The following is a 22571-nucleotide window of genomic DNA, read 5'->3' as shown; positions in this document are numbered from 1 at the left end:
GCCTAAAGTTTTATCATCTCAATAGCAGTAATGATCCAGGTCTTTACAGTTGTCAGAGGAGCTCCCCATCTTGGATTCTGTTAGAAGTGTCTGCAACACTCACATACTCAGTGTGCTTTAAATAGCTATTGAGAAGCTAAGCTTAGAGTTTGAAACTAAGGGTTGTCTGATATTAGCCTTAAAGAATAAGTAAACCTTTTTTTTTTCTATGGGTTAAATTACTCTAAACAGCCTCCAGAATTACCTACCCTTGTTCCAGCATTCTCTCTGACCTGGTTCCTCAGTCAGAAGGTATTCTTTTTCTTTGCTTCCGTGTGCAGAGTGAAGCCCCGCCCCCACTTCCTGTTCAGGGGTCTCATAAAAAAAAAAAAACCCGGCTAATGCACAGACTGTCTTCTGCCTCCAGGCATGCTCCACTCCGACAACCTTGTCGAATTGAAGAGAGAACTGAACAGGAAGTGGGGGGGGCTTCACTCTGCACACCGAAGCAAAGAAAAGGAATATCAGAAAGGTCTATGTAAATACCTTCTGACTGAGGAACCAGGTCACAGAGTAATTTTACTCATAGAAAAAAAAAAAGGTTATTCTTTAAGGGGCAATTTCACCTGCATTAGCAAAACTGTAATAACACGACCCCAAAACCCCCAGAAATGAGTTCAAACTTTAAATATCCTTCCAAATTTAGTAACATGGGAGTGGTATTTAGGGGGTGTGGTCAAAAACTTTTCGCATTGCACAGCATTTCTTTTTGTCCCTCTTTTTTCAAATGTTGGGAGGTATGTAATTGCACTGGTTTCAGAACTACCATGTAATCAGCCTTATATTGTGATATTTATATTCTATACATAGGGTATATTGTTATTAGGTCAAGTGCAGGTAACTGACAGCAGCACAGACCATGTTCTGGGAATCAACAGAAAAGAAGATAGGGAACTTGTGGGGACTTCTTCAGAGGCACAAATCTTATCTGCTAAAGGACTGTAGTTGCCTTGGGCTGTTACAGAAGCCCAAAACATAATTTACAACATTTCGAGCCTACTTCTTTAGTTAAGCTTTAGTTCTCCTTTAAGTAGGCGGTAGCATTATTAAAAGCTTTTACTACTTTGGCTGCCTTAATGCTAGAGTTTATCATGTACTTTATATAAAAAGTAATTCCTTAGGTAAATAAAAAAAAAAAAACAAGAAAGAAAGAAAACTGTGTGCTTACAGATACTAAGCTTATTGTTTTTCAAAAGGGCTTCTGAAAGCACTAAGGTAATCAGACAAGCCATTTGCTTGTTACTTCACTTTTCAATTCTTTCCAAACGTTCGGATTTACAGTGACTTTGGAATGTTTAGACCTTCACAACAAGTTCTCTAGGAAATTAACAGGAGTGCCCCAGCTCCAGGTTTTCTGCATTACCCCAGGATAAGCTGTTTGCTTACCCCAAGGTCAATACTCAGTTAAATTTTAAATAGAGTATATCACGGTGTCGTTCACTTTTTATTAATTTTTCCTTTTGTGCAATTTAGATTTCCAGCCTCTATCACTGATTAAGTGTCATGTCAATTTAATACTTATGTATCAGTATATTTTAAAAATACATTTGTATGATATTTGCATATTTTATTATTTGAATAATTAGTTAGGCCAGTGCTGTCCAACTTCTGTGGTGCTGAGGGCCAGAATTTCTCTAGTATACATAGTGGAGGGCCACTAATGGAAGCCATTTTGACCACTCCCCTTTTTTAAACTGCACCCACTTCAAACTACGCCCATGTTATCACAAGAGTTTTTAAGACCATGCCCACATTAAAGGTGGCAGCACAGCAAAAACCCAAATGCTTGGTGCTCACTGTGGGGATATCAGCCATCATTCATATGTGGAAGAATTAGATTATGTCATATTAAGACATACCCTTAAATCTATATGCCTCTTCCTCTCGTGTGGATAGCACAGCAACCCCCAGCTCATATTTACACACCTTAGGGACCATTTAATGGCTATAACCAACTGCTAACAAACTCCCAGAACAAACCGTTGCCAGGTTCACCTTCCACAGACAGCATAGGGCAGGCAGAGTATGGCACACACAGGCAGCATAGGGCAGACAGAGTATGGCACACACAGGCAGTACTCTGCCTGCACTATGCTGCCTGTGTGTGCCATATTGTGCCTGCCCTTAGCTGCCCATGTCTGCCACAATCTACCTGCCCTACCCTGCCTGTGTGTGCCAAACTCTGCCTGCCCTATGCTGTTGTGTGTGCCATACGTGGCCTGCCATACTCTGCCTGCCCTATGCTGTTGTGTGTTCCATACTCTGCCTTCCCGTGTGTGCCATGCTCTGCCTGATCTTATCTGCCTGTGTGTGCCATGCTCTGCCTGCCCTATGCTGCTTGTGTGTGCCATGCACAGAGGCAGCTTAGGGCAGGTAGTACATGCAGTGACACAATGCTGGCACTGGTCTGAGGTGTGAACAATGTGAGTGCTTACAGTCTGAGCCTGAGGTGTGGACAATCCAGGGGGTGAACAATTCAGAAACTAAAAGGTGTGAACAACACAGGGGATTACATCCTGAATCTGAGGTGTAAGCAATGCAGGGGGCCAGTTAGTCTCAGTACATTTACCTGGTTTGTGTAATATTGAAAAGAAAACATGCTTTTATGTATTTTACAGCGGTGGTGTTATGATCTACTTTGACCGCATTGAAGTTGTGAATATGCTGACACCTTCAGCTGGTAAGAGGAAGATAGGAAAAATATTTTAATGTACCTAATAAAGTTTTTGGTTAAACTGCATAAGCACTTAAAGGTTTGCATTTTTGTGCACATTCTGTGAAGTCTTTTACAACGTTAATCTGCTCAATTTTAAAGGGGCTTTTTTAAAATGTTATGACTGTAATACTGCCCCAGTGCAATTAACTAATTTAATGGACTGTTTTTTTTTAACCAGGAACAAAAGATAAGTAACCTGTACAATGCCATCTATACTATGATATTTTCTGATGCTACATAAAGCAGACTTAAATTCATGACTAGCTCTGCTTCCGTAAAGGTGGCACTCCCAATAAAGGCGATATAGATGGAAAAAGTATACAACATAATTGAATGTATTAAAAGACAATTAACTAGTCGGTGACTGATATTAGAAGCAGACAATGAATATTTGTTTTCTTTTGTTTTGTGTTCTATTAAGAAGAAAATTGTTTTTGATAGAGCTGAATTTATCATTAACAAACATTCCACTTCTAGTTATTCTTAAGGGCAATTATTTAGTGAGACCTCAAACTGCCCATTTAGGGGGTTTAGAAAGCATAATTAATATTGCTCAAGAACCCCCACAGCCCATGTAAGATATTTGCCACCCTATTATTATATTTTGGACAATGGCTTATTTTCAAAAGGTTGAAAGGTGAGTAATAAGAACAGTGACATTTCTTTAGAAACAGCTCTCTATGAGATAACATGGAAAGATATTTTATGTGTCTGTGCAGTGCCCACACAAGGGCTCCTTATTTAATCTTGGAAACTTGGAAGTTTTAGCCATCTCCTCCAACCATCGTGGAGTAATTCTCTGAAAAATGTTCCAGACATCCATCCAAACACTTGTGTTAGACTTGCATTTGGATTTGTAGGAATACTTAATTATGTAAATTGACTTCTGGAAAATGTTAATTTTTATTTCTTTGACTATGTGCTGACTACATGCTTGGTGTTGTAAAAACATAGTCACCGTTCTGAAATTCCTAATTGTTTAGGAAGGTAAAATGCAGAGTGATGGGAATTAAGATTATGTATACTTAGAGAGCATAATGTGCCAAACATACAACGTAGACATTATTAATGATAGGATTTTGTTGTATGTATCCAGGTATTCCGTGTTTATTCAGATGCGGTGTTTGATCGAATTTGAGGGTAAAGTGTTTATCGGTTTCCTTTGTTGTAAAACAAGGTAGAATTTAGCCAGTGCTAGAGGATTTTGGTTGGTTCTGTAACACTGTTTTATGCATTTACACAGTTTAATTTTGGTGTTTATTTATGCATTTGTAACATAAAACATTTGACATTGGTTTTACAAGCGTGTTCTTTTCATGCCAGGATATATACAGTATATTGGTTTAGATAATCAATAATATCCTACTCAAGATAATGTTCAGATTCCTGTTAAAGAAGGGAGGGGACTTGGGATTACCAGTGGAGGTTCAAATTCCCAGGGAGGATCGTGTGGCGTTATTCCATGGCTTCAACCCATGTTCTCCATACCTTGTCATACTTTTGAGGGCATCCCCTTGCTGTGTAGATGAGTTGTATAGGTGGCAGAAGGGCTTTAAGTAAATTGAGCCAGCTGGCAATTGTCAATTGCTCCCCCCTCACCACTGCAGCTGCTGTTCCTGCTTCTCCTGTCTCCCTCCTGCGATCTTCAGCTCCTTGACGCCAGGTAAGTGCCACATACACACAAACACACACATATTACACTAATACACAGTTATACTTACACACACATACATTTTTGGGGGGGTTGGGGGGGGTTTCACACATTCTCAGCACTTACAGCACTCACACATTCTCAGCACTTACAGCACTCACACATACTTGCACACAAAACACATTTTGCCATGTGTATACACACACTTACACATTTATGTAATTTTGTAAAAAAAATTTTTTTTAATCGCATCGTTTTTATTCTTGCCTGAAAATTTTTTTTGAATAAAGGCTAAAGCAATTAACCTGTGTGAAGGGGCTCTCCTCTTTTTCTGCGGTATTCCAAAAGGCCAGGCGGTGAGCCATTGGGGATTGATGCATCGTGCCGTGTGAGCAGTAAGGCTGAGCGTTTATATATTCATTTTTTTAAAGTTTTATTGCCATTGCGGATAGCGTATTCACTAACCGCACTGCGCAATACCTTTTGTGTATTATTTTGGTGTTTTTATTACATTTTCTGTGATTTTGGTGCATTTTTAGCCATTTGACTTTGTCTGTAATTTGCCCAAGCCAGAATACTTAAACTGTGATTCTGACTGCAGATATCACTAGGAAAAAAAACCATTGATTTTATTTTTAATTTTTTTTGGATTTTAGCAATTTTATTGCATTTCATATTGTTCTTTGTTACTTGTCTTGCACATGGACATTTTGTCTGCTGTATTTCAATTTGGCTTCCTCTGTACCCCACGTAGTTTGGTAAATCTATGCATATTGGGCATCAAACTGTTCAGTAGACCCCTGGCGTTCATATTTGTGTTTTATGTTGATACGTTACAAATTGTGGGGTACATAATGAGGTAAAATGCAAGCTTTGTGATGATTTTCAGAAATGTCATAGAAACTGTTCTGTTTAGCATAGCTTTGCAGTTTGGTATGTTTGCAGTAGAAATATGTATTTACCCATTTTTGTTTTGTCAGAATGTGTACTTTCAGAAAATGTATGGTTTTCTAGAGTCTCCATACTGTTAGGGGGTCTTATGGCACATAATATACATACCGGGTGCAAAAATTGCACTAGCAGGAGCGTCATATTTGAAAATTTATATGCCCTATTTTTATTTGGGTGCCCCTGTACTCTGCATAGTTTGATAAATCTATGCATATAGGGCAACAAACTTTTCAATAGGCCTTTGGTGTTCCTATTGGGGTGATTTGCCTTTGTATGCAAGATCAGTGTGTAAGATAAATGCGGCAAATTGCAACATTTTTAGGCGATTTTCTGAAATGTCATAGAAACCACTTTACATGTTAAGCCCTACTGCTATAACATGACAAGGGTTAAATTTTCAATTTAGAAAAGTCTGGTTGGAATCCAAATTTGAGGGAAACCCTGCCCAGTAGGGGGTAATTCACAATTACCCCCTAAAGACACAACCAGGGACTGCGGGAGGTGACAAATTCAGCAGAGGGAGCAGACAATGCGAATCCAGCCATTTGGAGGGTGGGAAACCTGGGGCTATTGATTTCTTTGATCTGTGATCAAAGAAGTCAGTTGTGGACCTAGAACAGCAGGGGGGGTGCAGCTATCAGAAAAATATGGATTATAGAAAGGGGTCCATATTTCCTCTGCTTTAGGGTTCACATCCTCATAAATCATATATGGTTTATGAGGGGGCCGCATGCTTCCCAATGATACCAAACAGGGACTTCTTATACCCACCAGTTAGGAGGGATAGTTTCTGGGGGACTGGTACATGAGACACCCCTTATGTTTGGTATCATTTTGATCGCCCACATATGGGTCAAAACAAGCCCCTACTTTCATAATAATATTGGGTACTGGCAAGTACCAATATTATATGAAAAGAAACTTGCATGAGAGGTATAGCTCTAAGGGGGGGGGGGGTCATGTGACAAGTTCCTGGCCACCCCCCCCCCTCATGCATACGGTAATGAGGGAGGGGCCCAGCAGGAAGGATAAAAAGGGTACAGACCCAGGTACTGGCAGCTCATTCCGGAGGCCTCAACTTATGTTGGGGGATGGGCTCAGGATTTTCAACCTCTTGCCTCAGAGGACACAAGATAACTCGGTAACGTACATAGGGTTTTCTCTGTGTTTTTATCCCCTTTTATTTTATTGACTGTTTTGTATATGTGTGTCTCTTTTTGTAACATCTTTTTAAAATGCACTGTAATATTAAATATAAAATTTAATAAGTTCTGTCCTTTGGCTCTATAATGATCCCCACGTACCTTGTATGACTGCTCAGGCCTGCCTGTATTGCTTGGTGTGTGTGTGTTGAGCAAGGGGGGGGACCAGTTCTGTGTAACTACTAATTAACTGTGGACTGTCAGCAGGAAAGTAGGTATGTAAATTTACCTTGGCTGCTGGTGTGTTTGTGGAAGTTTGTGGAACTAACCCTAACTGCAGTAGGAAAGTTTGTGTGTGATATATTTGTGTAATTAGGTTTCTATCGCCTGTTAATGATAGATGGTGGCAGCGAATAGTTATTTGGGGCGGTGGTGTGTTTGGGGGTGCTTGATGTTAGTCTAACCTGTGTGAAGGGTGACTGAATGTAACCCCTTGGTTCCCTGTCCCGGTGTCAGACGCGTCTCGGAGTAGCGCATTCTTGACACCACTAAATTTAGGAAAGCTTTGCAGATTGGTACTTTGGTGTAGAAAGGACTCTTTACCCATGTTGGATTTGTCAGAATCCCACATAAAACTGCCATGTGTTTCTGAATTAGGTAAAGGTAAGCAATGAAATTAGTGTGCACAAGGTATATTTTGGGGTCTCTAAGTGCCATGTGCTTTGATAAACCTATGTACAGTGGGCATCAATGTGTACATTGCAAAAATATGACTTTCTGGGGTGAGTGTACTTTTTACTAGCTTTATCCTACATAAAATGATAATGTGTTGATTTTGCAGAAGCTGAAATGACAGAAATGATAGATCATGTGGGGGTATGTTCATATTGGGGCCCCTACATGCCGCAAACTTGGATAAACCTATACATATTGGGCATCAAACTGTTCAGTGGACCCCTGGAGTTCAAATTTAGGGTGTTTTATCTTGGTACCTAATGCTGTTTGGGAGATAAGATGCTGGAAACTGCAAGCTTTGAGAGGATTTTTGGAAATGTTATCAAAAATGCCAATTTTAGGAAAGCTTTGCGGCTTTGTACTTTGGAGTAGAAAGACATAGGTACCCATTTTGAATTCAGGGGAATGTGTACTTTCCAAAAACATATGGCTTTCTGGGGTGAGTGTACTTTTTGTAGCTTTATCCTACATATAATGATGTAAATGTGTTGATTTTGCAGAAGCTGGAATGATCGAAATGATAGATCAGGGGTAGGGAACCTATGGCTCGGGAGCCAGATGTGGCTCTTTTGATGGCTGCATCTGGCTCTCTGCCAAATCTTTAATAAAAAAAAATAATGGGGGGCGTGGCCTGCACTTGGCGGATAGATGACGTGTTCTATGCCTTAGAACACGTCTTCTATCCGCCGAGCGCAGGCCACGCTCTCCTCCGCATTGCATCTGGCATCCTTGGCACCCACCCTACCTTGCCCCACAGCCAAACATATTGTATGGCTCTCACGGAATTACATTTTAAAATATGTGGTGTTTATGGCTCTCAGCCAAAAAGGTTCCCGACCCCTGTGATAGATCATGTGGGGTATGTTCACATTGGGGCTCCTGCATGCCACATACTTAGGTAAACCTTTACATATTGGGCATCAAACTGTTCAGTGAACCCTTGGAGTTCATATTTAGGGTGTTTTATATGGTTACTTTACGTCCTGTAGTAGATAAGATACTATAAACAGGAAGCTTTGAAGCGATTTTTAAGAAATTTCACAAATTTTGATAAAAACCAATAACTTTAGGAAAGCATTGCAACTTGGTAGTTTGGAGTAGACAGACAGTTCTACCTATTCTGGATTCCAGAGAATCTATTCTTTCTAAAAATGTGGAATTTTTGACCTTGAAATCTAAAGTATGCAGCTTTCTGGAGCAGTGCTTTGGAAATTTGGTAGTGTACTGCTGGGAGTTTTTGACCTATACAAGTGAAAAATCTCCATGAAACTATATATATTTGGTATTGGCACGTTCAGGAGACATGGGACTTCTAATCAGTTGTATTTTCATGCATAAAATAATTTTTGTTTCTGGTGTATGTGTTTATATTATGGAAAAAAAATTTTTTTTTCATTTTTTTAGATATCTAGAAGCCTATATTTTGTTACAGAATTGGAATTAAACAAACATTCCACCATATTTTGAAAGCTTAGGTTCTCCTGAAAAAAATGATGTGTAGTTTTCTTGGGTAAACTAAAAGTCCCCCTGAGGAGAAGCCCCTAAAGTGAAACAGAGCAAAATGTTCAAAAACTGTCTGGCAGTAGAAGTTCCACTTTGTCCACCATTAGAAGAACACTGAACAACAGTGGTGTGTATTGCACGTTTACTTGGAGAAAGCTGCTTTTATCCAAAAAAAATATTGCTACTTGTCTATAGTTTGCTAAAGACCACATGGATAAGTCACAAGGCTATTGGAAGAATTTAGTGTGGACAGAATAGAACTTTGGCTTGAAGGAAGAGGCAAACACTGCATTCCAGGATAAGAACCTTACTTATGTTGTGAAACATCATAGGGTCAGTATCAGGGTTTGGGTGTGATTTGCTGCATCTGAACTAGCCTAGCTTTCCGTCATTAATGGAACTATGAGTTATTAACTGTACCTGCAAATTCTGTAGAAAAATGTCAAGGTATCCTTCTGTGCACTGAAGCTCAAGAGAAAGTGGGTCATTCAGCAAGACATGAACACAAGTTGATCTACCAAAGTTTGGTTAGAGAATAATTCATAATTATTAATTATCTATTAATAATTATTAATGATTAATTAGTTAATTATTTGTAATGGTCGAGTCCTAACCTTAATCCTATATAAATGGAAGGACCTGAAGTGTATAAAGGAATAGGCTAAATTTTCTCAAAGTCAGTGTATAGAGTGGTAAATTGTTATTGGAAATGTTTAGTTGCTGTTATTCACACCTGTTCACATTTTTTATTTTAACTGCAAAATAAATCACTTTATCACATCATTTTCCTTGCAGTAAATACTCTTTTTTTCCTCACACTCACTGTACATCACGTCCATTTTCTTATCCATAAAAAGACCGCTCTCAGCCTACTAAAGATATGTTCAGCTTGTGAGAGCATTGTGAGAGGTTTCTAATGGTAACCAAAATGGATATTGTATTGGGAGCCATACATGTTTATTGCCACCTTTGTATCAATCTGTAAATTCGTGCTTATTGCCTAAATGTTAAGAACAACAGGAAGTAAGAAGAGCTGCAGAGCTTTCCATCAGGACTGAGAACTTTTGTTTTACCAGGATTGCAGGATTATTGGTCAGAACTAGGGATGCACCGAATCCAGGGTTCGGTTTGGGATTGGGCCTTTTTTGGCAGGATTAGGATTCGGCCAAATCTGTGCTTCTGGCCGAACTGAATCCTAAAAATCACGTGACTTTTTGTCACGTAATCACGGAAGTTGAAATTTTTTGCAATTTTTCCAAGATTTAACCCTTCCAAAACATAATTAGCATATGCTAATTAGGATTTGGATTCGGTTCGGTATTCAGCCGAATCCTTTATGAAGTGTTTTGGAGTTTGGCCGAATCGAAAAAACGTGAATTTGTTGCATCCCTAGTCAGGATAGTTAATAGTTGTTTGAAAAATGCATTCTTTCTTCATATATACAAGAAGTGAGACATATAGAATTACATCTAATCCAGAACTGGGCCTTGCACACAGTGCATTATATGAAGCTTGTAGGAAAGCTTACCTTACCTAAGATCCACAAATCCATCTCTGCCCCTCCGGGCAGACCAATCATCTCTGCAGTGGGTTCCCTCTACCAACCTGTCTCAATCTTTATCGACTCATTTTTACAACCATTGGTCAAAAATATGGTTTCCTACACTCAGGACTCAACACATGTCATAAAGAAACTCAAAGCTATGGGCGACATACCCGACGATTCCCTACTGGTGACAATGGACGTTACAAGCCTCTATACTATTATCCCACATGACCAGGGTATTAGATCAGTTAGAGTTAGTAGCCCTTGCTACTATCAAAACTAAAATAACACCCACGGAATTTTTGCTACACCTACTTGAACTCACGTTGACAAGAAACTTCTTTCGTTTCGAGAACAAATTCTACCTACAAATCTCCGGGACCGCAATGGGCAGTGCCCTGGCACCCTCATACGCAAACCTGTTTATGGCTGATTTTGAGACCGCACATTTACTCCCCTTGTTAAACAGCTCCATTTTGGTGTACTTTCGTTATATTGACGATCTGTTCTTTATTTGGACCAAAGGGGAAAAGGCCCTACTAGCCTTTCATCAGTTACTCAATGACCTGGATTGTCCAATTAAGCTGACATTAAACTTTCACCATGACAACATTGACTTTTTAGATTTAAACATCTTCAAGCAGGATAACAGACTTGGTACAAGACTTTTCCGTAAATCGACTGATCGGAATTCTATACTCCATGCTACTAGCCATCACCCCCCGGCAACCATCAAGGGCATCCCGTATTCCCAGTTTCTGAGGGTAATCAGAAACAACAGCTCACCCGAGACAGCTAATACACAACTCCAAGAAATGTTTGATAGATTTCTCGAACGAGGCTACAAAGAAAACATACTTCTGACCCAACTGAAGAGAGCCCTCAGTCACTCCCAGGATTCCCTGCTGAATAAAAAACCCACACAAACCCAAGAGGACATGCCACTCATTTTTACGACTACCTTCTCCTCCACTTCTCATGCTCTGTCGGCTAGTATCAGCAAGAATTGGCCCATGATGAACCAAGACGAGTCCCTTGCCCTCTACCAGGCACACAAACCAATAATGGGGTACAGAAGGGGTAGTAGTCTAAGGGACTTGTTGGTAAAAATGGACTTTACAGCCGACTCCAACAAACATACTGACTGGCTCTCTGCAAACAGGAAACTGGGGTGCTATAAGTGCCCGGATTGTGTCACATGTAGATGCTTACTGACAGGTCCCGATTTCCCACATCCCCATACAGGCAAAAGACTAAAAATTCACCATAGATTGGGATGTTTATCAACCTTTGTGATATATATTATTACTTGCCCTTGCGGGTTGTACTACGTAGGCAAGACAGTAACCACCCTGAGAGAGCGAATCGGTAATCATCGATCATCTATCAGCAAAGCACTGAAGGAAGGTGAATCCAAACAACCTGTGGCCAGACATTTCCTGAATTTCAAACATCCGCTACCCACCTTTCGCTGCATGGTCATTGACCACCAGCCCCCCCTGCCCAGGGGAGGCAACAGGGACCTTGCTCTATTAAGAAGAGAATCACGATGGATACACAGACTGGACTGCGTAGCCCCACGGGGTTTGAATGAGACCTTACCATTGGGCTGTTTTATCTAAGCTAATTTGGACACTTTGTTCGTTGCTTACCGTCTCAGTAACCTATGACTATTTATGTCATTACAATTTTTGTACCTATATATACTGTACATTCTATTAATAGACTTGTTCCCCTTAATATACCTATGCCCTCTATAATGTTATTGCCCTGGTTTTGTCCGTTTTTTTGTTCTTTGTTTATGATACTTTTTCCTGGTTACTATGTTCAATGTCCTTAGCAACATTGTTGCGACTTCTTGATTGGCCGCACACAACTTGTCTTGGGTGTTCTACTACCCCTTGTGGTGAGCTTTCAGACCATTACCTCCACGCAGATAGCAGGCGTATCTGCATACTTCATACTATGCCTCTTTAGGACACTGCAACAGATCCTCCCCAGGGATATGCTATGCCTATGGGAAGAGTAGCAGTCGTGCTCTTCCCCCCCCTCTCAAATTGTTCTTGATCGGGCTGTAATTCCCTTGGCGCCATCTATTCAAGGAACCCTGTATGTGAGAGCTACTGATGACAATGCTTTATGTAGGTGCTGCTGCCTTTCGGCTCTGTACATACTCAAAAAAATTTTCGGGTTGGCACCTAACAGCACGGGGCTACTTTCATGTATCCCTAGTGCTTGCTACAATACCTCCCGCTCCACGATTGAAAGACATCGGCGCACCTAACATTGCCTCAGCAGACGGGTCTGAGAGACCCGCTCACCGCTACTCGGTTACCTAGCAACAGCGATTCGTTTGCCCGCAGTGTGCCTTACAGCACGCACTATGGGGGACTGGGCAAGAGGCAGACATACTTCACCCTGGTCACTGACCCGCTCTGATGACTTTGGAGGTTGGTATGTGCTAACACCACTCGTGGGCTGTGCTACCTTACCCAGCCAGTTTTCTACCTCTTTTTCCCTCTTATCTGTATACACGCCCTAACTAAGCTTTATGGGGATTAACTTATGATTTATCTTTTTTTGTTTTTAGCACTTTTTCTTTCTATCTATGTCTGTGTATGGTTGCCTAGCAACAAGATTGGCGCCCTTTTTGGGTTAAAAAATGTGTGTGCTTTACTGTGGTGTTTGAGTCCCTGATGAAAGTTCCAGTGGGAACTGAAACGTCGGACCAATAAACCTTTCGTTTATTTTTCTAAAAACTTTGACTCCTGAGTTCAAATTCCTGATGAGTGCCGTCACCTCCTATCTATATAAGCTTGTAGGAAAGGATACACGCCAACCTCCGTCCCTGTTAAATCATTTTAATAATACAACCATGGGAAATACGTTGGAAGCCACATATACAACAGGGATAGCAAACTCAAAACAATACCAGCAACAACTCCAAGTATTTATTAATCTGGCACCAGAAGCTCACCTTAGCTAGCAGTCCGCTGGCAGTTCCTGTGGAAATCCTGTGACAGAACTGGGAGGGTGAGAGGGTGTGTGTCCTCGCCATGCAGATGTGACGTCAAGCACATGCTGTATGTGACTTCACTTCTGCAACTAGGGGAACCTAGGCATCAGAGCTATACACAGCCTTGGGTTAGAGGTATTTAAGTGAGGGTAGCAGTATTGTTTCAGGTAGCTTTTGTATTAACTTAACTAAGTGAAAAGTTTGGATCCAGTGATATGACAGCCCAATTGTACATGGGTGATGGAACAGCAATGTCTTAAAGAAAATGTAAGCTTAGGGCTCTAGCACACGGGGAGATTAGTCGCCCGTGACAAATCTCCCTGTTCGCGGGCGACTAATCTCCGAGTTGCCATCACCTGCCATCCCACAGGCGAAAATGTAAGTCGCCGGTGGGATGGCACACACGGCGGTGCGATTTCGGCAAATCGCCGAAAAAGCCTCGCGAGGCAACTTCGGCTATTTGCCGAAATCGCGCCGCCGCTGTGCCATCCCACTGGCGACTTACATTTTCGCCGGTGGGATGGCAGGTGATGGCAACTCGGGGAGATTAGTCGCCCGCGAACTGGGAGTTTTGTCACGGGCGACTAATCTCCCCGTGTGCCAGAGCCCTTAACCTGCTGAAAAGAGCAAAAAGATTTGATGGGTTAAAGATGGCAAGAAATATATCATACAGTGAATCTTACACTACTAGCCATTCCATTGGATGTTTGTAGGGTTGTATCGGTATCTGTTGTGTCAAATGTCCTTTATAGAAAATGTAATTTAATGTATAAGATAATGGCATTTTTGTTTGTTGATAGTTTGTAATTACTATAATAAGGCTTTAAAGGCCCTAATAGCCAAGACAGAATATGGCTATGCTGTGTTTTAAGATGTGCTGTTGTTACAATGTGCAATGTAAAAAGAGGAAAAAACTGTCATGTGCACCTAATGGTCCCATTGTGGAAGACACTTACTTACTGTGAAGAGTGGTTATTGTACTTCTCGTAATAAGAATCAAACCAGGTTAAGGATGTTTGGTAGAAAGATTGATGAGTTGCAAGTTGCCCTGTAAACTGCCTAGTAGTAAGAATGTTATCAGATGAAGGCAGTGTGGTAGAAAGTAAAAATAACCTGAGTAAGCAGAATAAATGCACGCCTTAATATTTTACATATAAAAAGGATAGTTTGAATAATTGTTTAGATCAGTGTTTTTCAACCTTTTTTGGGCAAAGGCACACTTGTTTCATGAAAAAAATCACGAGGCACACCACCATTAGAAAATGTTAAAAAATTTAATTCTGTGCCCAGCAGCAGTGCCCCCCAGTACATTGGTGCCCAGCAGCAGTGCCCCCTAGTACATTGGTGCCAAGAGCAGTGCCCCCCTAGTACATTGGTGCCCAGCATCAGTGCCCCCCTAGTACATTGGTGCCAAGAGCAGTGCCCCCCCTAGTACATTGGTGCCCTGCCTACGGCACACCAGGCAACATCTCGCGGCACACTAGTGTGCCGCGGAACAGTGGTTGAAAAACGCTGGTTTAGATAATTGTATTTGGCTTTGTCTATAAGGCAGGTGCAACAGTCGTAGTATTCAAAATTTTCATTTTTTTTTTTTTCAAGTACATTTTTAGTTACAGTTCCCATATTTTTAATAGTGATGATTGAAGCTGGTCCTTCACAGACAAAATTTTAACAAAATGCATTAGAATTATTAGGAAGCCAAAATTACATTTCAGTTAAGGCATTTTTAGCTCTGCACTAGCATAAACATTTCCTTACCTTGTTAGACCTTCTTCTTTCTGCTATGCTACAATTGTTATTCGTAGAAAATAAAGGCTACTGGTGTTGCAAATTTCTGCATATACAGCTTCTTAGGTAGACTGGAGAAGGCTCTGACTGGTTGAAGGGATAGTTTGGAAGGAGGACTGGCAAACAAGAACAGATCTGCCAATCATTTGGAAGACTGACCCAGAACGTGAGAGACTTTATGGAAAGTGATATGCCCATGTAAATCTTGGAGGGATCCTGATCTTGGTACAGTCACTGTTGAGCCATAGTTTAGTTTGTTTTTTTTATAAAAGAGGTGTATTTATAAGAGGCCTGTATCCTGCCTCTAACTTATATTTGCGATCTGTTGGATGGTGAAAATTGCCACGTTTTTTGCATTTTACCTCTTGATGTTTTTGGACTGTGAAGCATAATTCTTGGAACTGAGAACAAAAACGTTGTGCCTCTGCAACATACAGAGTGAAGAGGGTGTCAGTTTCAATGTCCTAAGCTTGTCCAGCAACCCCAGAAATGCTATGGAGGATGGGTTGGCACAAGACACTAAGAAGCTCTGTATTTAATGGTGGTTAAATCAGACATTATCTACATGGTTCCTATGTACCTGACAACACTGTGCCTGGTATAATTTTTTATATATCCTTCTTCCTGATCCTCCACTAGGAATTTTAATAAATAAATCCTTACTCTAAAGTTCCTCGTGGGCCTGACTAGGACCATGCAGATTTACTCAGGATATTAACCAGACAGCTGTATTTAAGTTATATATTAATAAAAATAATAGCTCAAGCATTTTTATTCCAGAGGTGGAGCTGAGATAGTGGCTGCTCTTCTGTGATCAGCGCATGTACCGATCTATTAACAGCATGCAAAGGGCTGGTACTAAAGGCAGTTACACTACTTTATAAAGTACAACTTCAGTCCTTGTACTGATGGTTACAAATATTTTAAAAATAGGTGGATTGATCTAAAGTTCAACAAATCAATTAAAGTGGGAGATAAGAGCCTTTGTGAGATAATTTATCTAGTGTAGTGTTTGTAGGAGTAGGAGTTGTTGAAGCTAGCTGAGGCACTGCAAGTAGAATTGATGTTTTCCTAGTTTTGCTTGCCTGTTCTTCTCCGAGACCCAAAAGCCCTTGTTAGGGCTGTGTGTTTGTATTTGTGCAGTCCTTTGGCTGTACAGTACTACTACTGATTTTTTTTTTCTGTTTAATTTTTTGTGTATGAGTTTAATACTAGTTAAGTATCAAACTGCAGTTAGTGCTAGTCAAGTTTAGTTAGGAATACTTTCCAGGACAATCCCCCCAAGCACACCTTTTTCCTAATTATATTTATTTTTCTTGATATGTTTTCAGGTCAGGCCAATATGATGGGCTTAGATTAAGGGCTATCATTAACCAGATTTGCAGCACCAGAAGTGCTGTAACCAGCTCCGGATTTCTTTTCCGGGCGTCCCAAAGCTGCCCCCATTCGTCGCCCAGCCCCCCCTGCGAGCAGACATTTAAACTCACATATGGAACAGTGGGGAGAGGTCCCTATTGCTCTGTATGGGAGCAAAATTCAAAATTTGTGCTGCCCTATGCCCGGACCTTTGTGGCCTCGCCACAAATCCGGGCCTGGTTGTAACACTTAACCATATTAACATTTTTCCTTTTATTTCACCTGTCGCTGAGGGAACAAAGCTAATAACTGGTTGGTTTCTGTGGGTTTCAAATATATATGCTATCTGTGCCTTACTTTTTTAACACAAGAACAAAATATAAGATGCTATAAAATCAAAGTTTTACTCTGTTGTCTGTTGAGATTTTCAGAACATTTACTTTCTATAAATATGATTTTGTGTTATTACTTTATTAGAGACTTTTGCAAAATACAAAACTGTTGGACTGTAGTGGTCAAAAAAATATAAGTGCTTCAAAATATCTGTGCCCTGGATCTGTACCTATATTTCAAATCTGTTTTGAAATTATATTTTTTCATTGAGTTTTGCATTGGTATCTGAAGTGTCAGCCATGAAAATCAGAATGCAATATTTACAGTTTGGGGTCTCTAGCAGACACATTTTGACAGCAAAACTGTCATTTTTGTTCCTCTTTCTATTTTCCAAATGTTGGCAGGTATGGCTTACCTCATATACCTCTGGAAACATTAAAGGAACAGTAACACCAAAAAATGTAAGTGTTTTAAAGTAAAATATAATGTACTGTTGCTCTGCACTGGTATAACTGGTGCATTTGCTACAGAGTCCCTACTATAGTTTATATAATTACCGTGCTGTGTAGCCATGGGGGAGCCATTCAAGCTGGAAAAAAGGAGAAAAGACACAAGTTACATAGCAGATAACAGATAAGCTCTGTATAATATAATGGGGTTTTATTTGTTATCTCCTAAGTAACCTGTGCCTTTTTCCAGCTTGAATGGCTTCCCCCATGGCTACCCTGCATGATAATTATATAAACTATAGTAAGGTAATTATATATGTAGTATAGTAATTTTTTGGTGTTACTGTTCCTTTAAACAAAGCTTGGGATAAGATCAGGGACATTGGCAGTATGCTAACAAAAACTGCAAAAAGCTGCCCAGCGCAATTACAGATGCATGAACTTAAAGAATAAAATATTAATATGTCAAAAAGTGAAACAGAGAAATGGAGATTAAAAAATGAATCATACTCAAAAAATTCCTCTACCTCAGTTAATTCCTTGTAGCAATGATTTTACATGAATATTTCTATTCATGTAACCATTCATTGGACTAATTTATATTTGTGCCCTAATATATGATAATGTTCTGTTTTGTTTTATGTTGTGTTGTGTAGTATGTTCTTTTTCTGCTGAACTTTCAGGTATTTTTTTTGTCTTTGCAGTGTATGATGTTGTTCGAAACTATACAGCAGATTATGACAAGACGTTAATTTTTAACAAAATTCACCATGAACTTAACCAGTTCTGCAGTTCACATACCCTCCAGGAAGTATACATTGAATTGTTTGGTGAGTTAATACTACCAGAAAATAGAAAATTATTCATTAATGAATGTGGCTAATTTAGTTATATATAAATTGCAATTTTCCATTGTATTAATATATATATGGTATAATTGTACACCATATGTGGCAAATCCTAAAACTTTTTGCTGGATTTGGATTCCGTTGGCTACAAATTGTTTGACTGAACTGAATCTAAACCCTTAATGATAAACTTTTTTAAATGATGCATTTTTTTCAAGTTTATTAAATCAGAATATTTAAAATAGGGTTTAGAATCTGTTTAGTATTTGGACAAATCTGTTGTTGAGGTACAGTATCCAAAGATAAACATTTCCTTGCATCCCTAAATTTCAATTTTAAATATATGCATGTACTGATTATCATCACTAAAGATATTTAATGGTCTAATAATTAAACTGTTTTTGTAAACTAGTGTTACCATCTACAATATGCTTATTGCTCAACACATTATACACAAGTATTCTATATGGAGGCATATAGAAACCTAGTCGCACACAAAAAAGTCTGCTCAGTTGTCAAAGTGGCTAAACACATTTGTGGGTCAAATTGGGCAAAACTGATTTTTTTATACCCTTGTTCTAATGATTGTATTATAAGTGGGGCCAATGCAGATATTAATGGTGCAGTTCTTAAAGGAACAGTAACACCAAAAATTGAAAGAGCTTTCAAGTAATTAAAATATAACATACTGTTGCCCTGCACTGGTAAAACCGGTGTGTTTTCTACAGTAACACTACTATAGTTTATATAATAAGCTGCTGTGTAGCCATGGGGGCAGCCATTCAAGCTTGAAAAAAGGAGAAAAGGCACAGGTTACATAGCAGATAACAGATAAGCTCTGTAGAATATAATAGTGTTCTGTTCACTGCTATGTGCCTGTGCCTTTTCTCCATTTGAATGGCTGCCCCCATGGCTACACAGCAGAGTATTTATATAAACTATAGTAGCCTTCTGAAGCAAATACACAACTTTTACCAGTGCAGAGCAACAGTACATGATATTTTAATTACTTTTATACACTTTCATTTTATGGTGTTACTGTTTCTTTAAACCACTGGGGCTGGTAGATATCTGGTCCCTGACAGATATTGTCAGACAGGTCATTGGTTTGGTCCCAAACAGAGATGAACTAAGCTACCGACTCATATTTAGAGGCTGCGTCAGCAGCTAATTACAGGCTATGTACAAAAAACTATAGACCCCTTTAGTAGAATACAGGTTTGTTGCAATTGTATATTACAGTGTATATGTTTGCACAGATCAAATCGATGAGAACTTGAAACTGTCCCTGCAGATGGAACTCAACGTCATGGCACCAGGACTCACAATTCAGGTAATTGGCATACTTTTTTTTGAGGAAAAAAGGTGCTACTGTTCAAAAATAAAAAAATATTGGTGAACCTTGTATAAAATACTTGCGAAAAAAGCTTTAGCTCCTAGTTGTTGCTCTGTGCTGCAACCAAATACAATTGTAGAAATCCAAAAAATAGGAAAAAAGCTTCAGCAGGTTTACTGCAAAACATTTATTGTGGGTAGTGGTAACCACTACCTACAATAAATGTTTTGCAGTAAACCTGAAGCTTTTTTCCTATTTTTTGGATTTCTACAAGGTGCTACTGTTTTACAGGTATGGCCATTGGTGCTTTTCCATGTATTTTTTGCTTTTGTTAGTACAAAAAAATCTAAAATGCCAGCCAAATTTATCATTTCATTTGTAGTTACATAGTTAAGATGGGTTTAAAAAAGACCAAATATCTTAAGAACATCATTTGGCAAAGCAGTGCAAGAGGTAGCAGTGCAAGAGGTAGCAGTGCAAGAGGTAGCAGTGCAAGAGGTAGCAGTGCAAGAGGTAGCAGTGCAAGAGGTAGCAGCGCAAGAGTGAATCTTTTCAAAGTGAATCATTCACAAGTGAACTGAAACAGAGTTCAACACGTGGAGCAACGGGAGAAGACTTGGCAGCTTCTGTCCATGTGAATCGGGACCTAATTTCCTTGATATACCTGCATAATGTCATTACTACTGTTATCCTTCATGTTTGTGCTTCCAAATGTAGCTTCTTCCTTTAGCCCTCCAGCTGACTGTCCCTACTCCATAGTAATATCTTTCCCTCTGCTCCATTCAACACTGTCTTATAATCTTTATAATTTTTTGAAAAATCTAGCACCTCCAACTAATACGCAAAGCATAACAATTTCAAATAATTCTCCCACCTCCTTTCCCTCTCCTTACTGCTACTACTTGCCGCAGGCGATATCTCTCCAAATCCTGGTGCCTGCCATATACCTATCTCCTGTCGCCCACGCAATGCTTCACTTCTGGTAAAACCCTCACTGACTACTATCCTGTCTAACCTTATTCAAATTCCCACTCTCTCCTCTTCTTATCTCCCATTCTCTTGTGCTCTTCTTAATACTCGCTCTGTTACTAACAAAGCCACTTTAATTCATGATCTGTTCTGCTCCAAGTCTTTTCACCTGTTTGCCCTAACAGAGACCTGGCTTTCTCAGAATGACAATGCTGTTGAGGCAGCTCTTTCTTATGGCGGTCTCTCCTTCTTTCATACTGCCCATATTACTCGCTGCTTTCCCCTCATTGCTGTTTTAAACTAATCCTTATACCTCCTACTTTCAGGTTTCCTTTTTTTGAGGTGCATACAGTTCAGCTATTCCATCTTCTCTCTGTGTGGGTGGCAGTCATTTATAGACCACCTTCTACAAAATCCTTGGCTACATTCCTCTATGACTTTGAATTCCGGCTTTTTTTTTTCTATGCTCTGACACCCCTGCAATTATTTTGGGCAATGTCAACTGCCGTTTAGATGCAAAGCAGTCTTGCCCACAATCCCCGTCCTTGGCTTAACTCTCAGACATGATTTCTGCGCTCCTGTGCACGATCTGCTGAGCACATTTGGAGGAAATCTCATGCGAAATCAGATTTCCTCCACTATAAATTTCTTATGGCATGTCTCAATGCTGCCCTATCCCAGGCCAAGCAAGCGTACTTTAATTCACTTGTAAATAATCCATATTTAACTCACTACTTCATCCTTCACCTATTGAATCAATCATATCTGAACATACCCCCCAGGGCTTTGCTGAGTTGTAGTCGAGTCTATCCACAAACAATTTTCCCAACTTTTAGATACCAGTGATCTCAACCTTCCAAAATCTCCCCTTTCCGTATTCAGCTCCTTTGATCTCGTAGCAGAGTCTGTTTCACAGCTTCTCCATTCCTTTTCGCCTACTACCTGCTCACTGGATCCTATGCCTTCATCACTATTTAAACAGTGTGCCCCTGCCCTAACTCTAGGGTACTCTGGTACTTTCCACTCTCTATTCAAACAAGCCTGTGTCAAACCCATTCTTAAAAAGGTTACACTGGACCCATCCTGCCTATCTAACTATTGTCCGGTCTATCTACTACCCCTAGCCTCTAAGCTCCTGGAATGTCTTGTCTTTTCTCGTGTCACAAACTTTCTCTGCACCCATAATCTGCTGGACCCTATGCAGTCTGGTTTTTGGCCTGCACACTCCACTGAGACAGCCTTATGTAGAGTGGCAAACAATCTCTAGACTGCCAAGGCCATAGAACACTACTCAGTTCTCATTCTTCTGGACCTTTCCTCTGCTTTTGATACTGTTGACCATTCTGTTGTTATGCAAATTCTCTATTCTCTGGGTATCCGGGATCAAGCTGCATCCTGGTTCTTTTCCTGTCTTTCTAACCGCTCCTACTGCATTGCTTTTGCTAATCCTCTACCCCGGTTCAGCTTAGTGTGGGGGTTTCTCAAGGTTCTGTACTTGGTCCTTTGCTGTTCTCCCTGTACACTCTCTCTTTAGGAGAACTTATTTATTCTTTTGGTCTTAACTATCACTTATATGCAGATGGCATCCAGATATATTTAGACACCCCTTCACTAACCACTAATGTTCAAACCCAGACTGCTAACTGCCTCCAGGCTATCTCCTCCTGGATGAACCAATACCACCTCAAACTTAAAACATAGGTAAAACAGAGCGCATGGTCTTCTCACCCAAACCTAGCCCTGCTTCTCCTTTCAACATTACTATTGACGGCATGACCATTGACCCTGTTAATTCAGCATGCTGCCTTGGGGTTATCTTTGACCAAGCATTCTCTTTCTCTAACCATATTAATAACACTGCTAAAATACTAATCCGTGGCTTTATCCTTTCCTGCTTAGATTACTGCAATCTCCTAACCACCTTCCCAGACTCCCACCTCTCCCCCTTGCAATCCATCTTAAACTCTGCTGCCAGGATCCTGTTCAGCCTTACTTAATCTCTCTAGCGTGGCTGCCAGTTAAGCAAAGGATAGCATACAAAATCCTTCTGCTAACATTTCTTCACTGGTCTCCCTGCACATTCCTGGTCGTTCCTAGATTGTAAGATCTACGGGGCAGGGACCTCCTTCCTACTGTCTAATACCACATGGCACTTAATCTCTCTGTATTAATACTTATTTATTGTATTTATTA

The 22571-nt window shown here is 40.1% G+C and overlaps 1 protein-coding gene across 2 annotated transcripts in view; it reads left to right on the top strand.

Moving 5' to 3' along the window:
* Positions 1 to 22571, top strand: part of erlin1 (ER lipid raft associated 1) — a 100873-nt gene that overhangs the window by 23901 nt on the left and 54401 nt on the right. For both annotated transcript variants that reach the window (XM_012966642.3, NM_001016892.2), the window contains exons 5-7: positions 2658 to 2719; positions 17930 to 18055; positions 19333 to 19406. In XM_012966642.3, the coding sequence (XP_012822096.1) occupies positions 2658 to 2719; positions 17930 to 18055; positions 19333 to 19406 (262 nt within the window). The remainder of the gene's footprint in view (positions 1 to 2657; positions 2720 to 17929; positions 18056 to 19332; positions 19407 to 22571) is intronic.

The sequence above is a fragment of the Xenopus tropicalis genome, chromosome 7, assembly GCF_000004195.4.
Source record: "Xenopus tropicalis strain Nigerian chromosome 7, UCB_Xtro_10.0, whole genome shotgun sequence".
Lineage (NCBI taxonomy): Eukaryota > Metazoa > Chordata > Amphibia > Anura > Pipidae > Xenopus > Xenopus tropicalis.
This window is presented reverse-complemented; position numbering and strand designations above follow the sequence as displayed.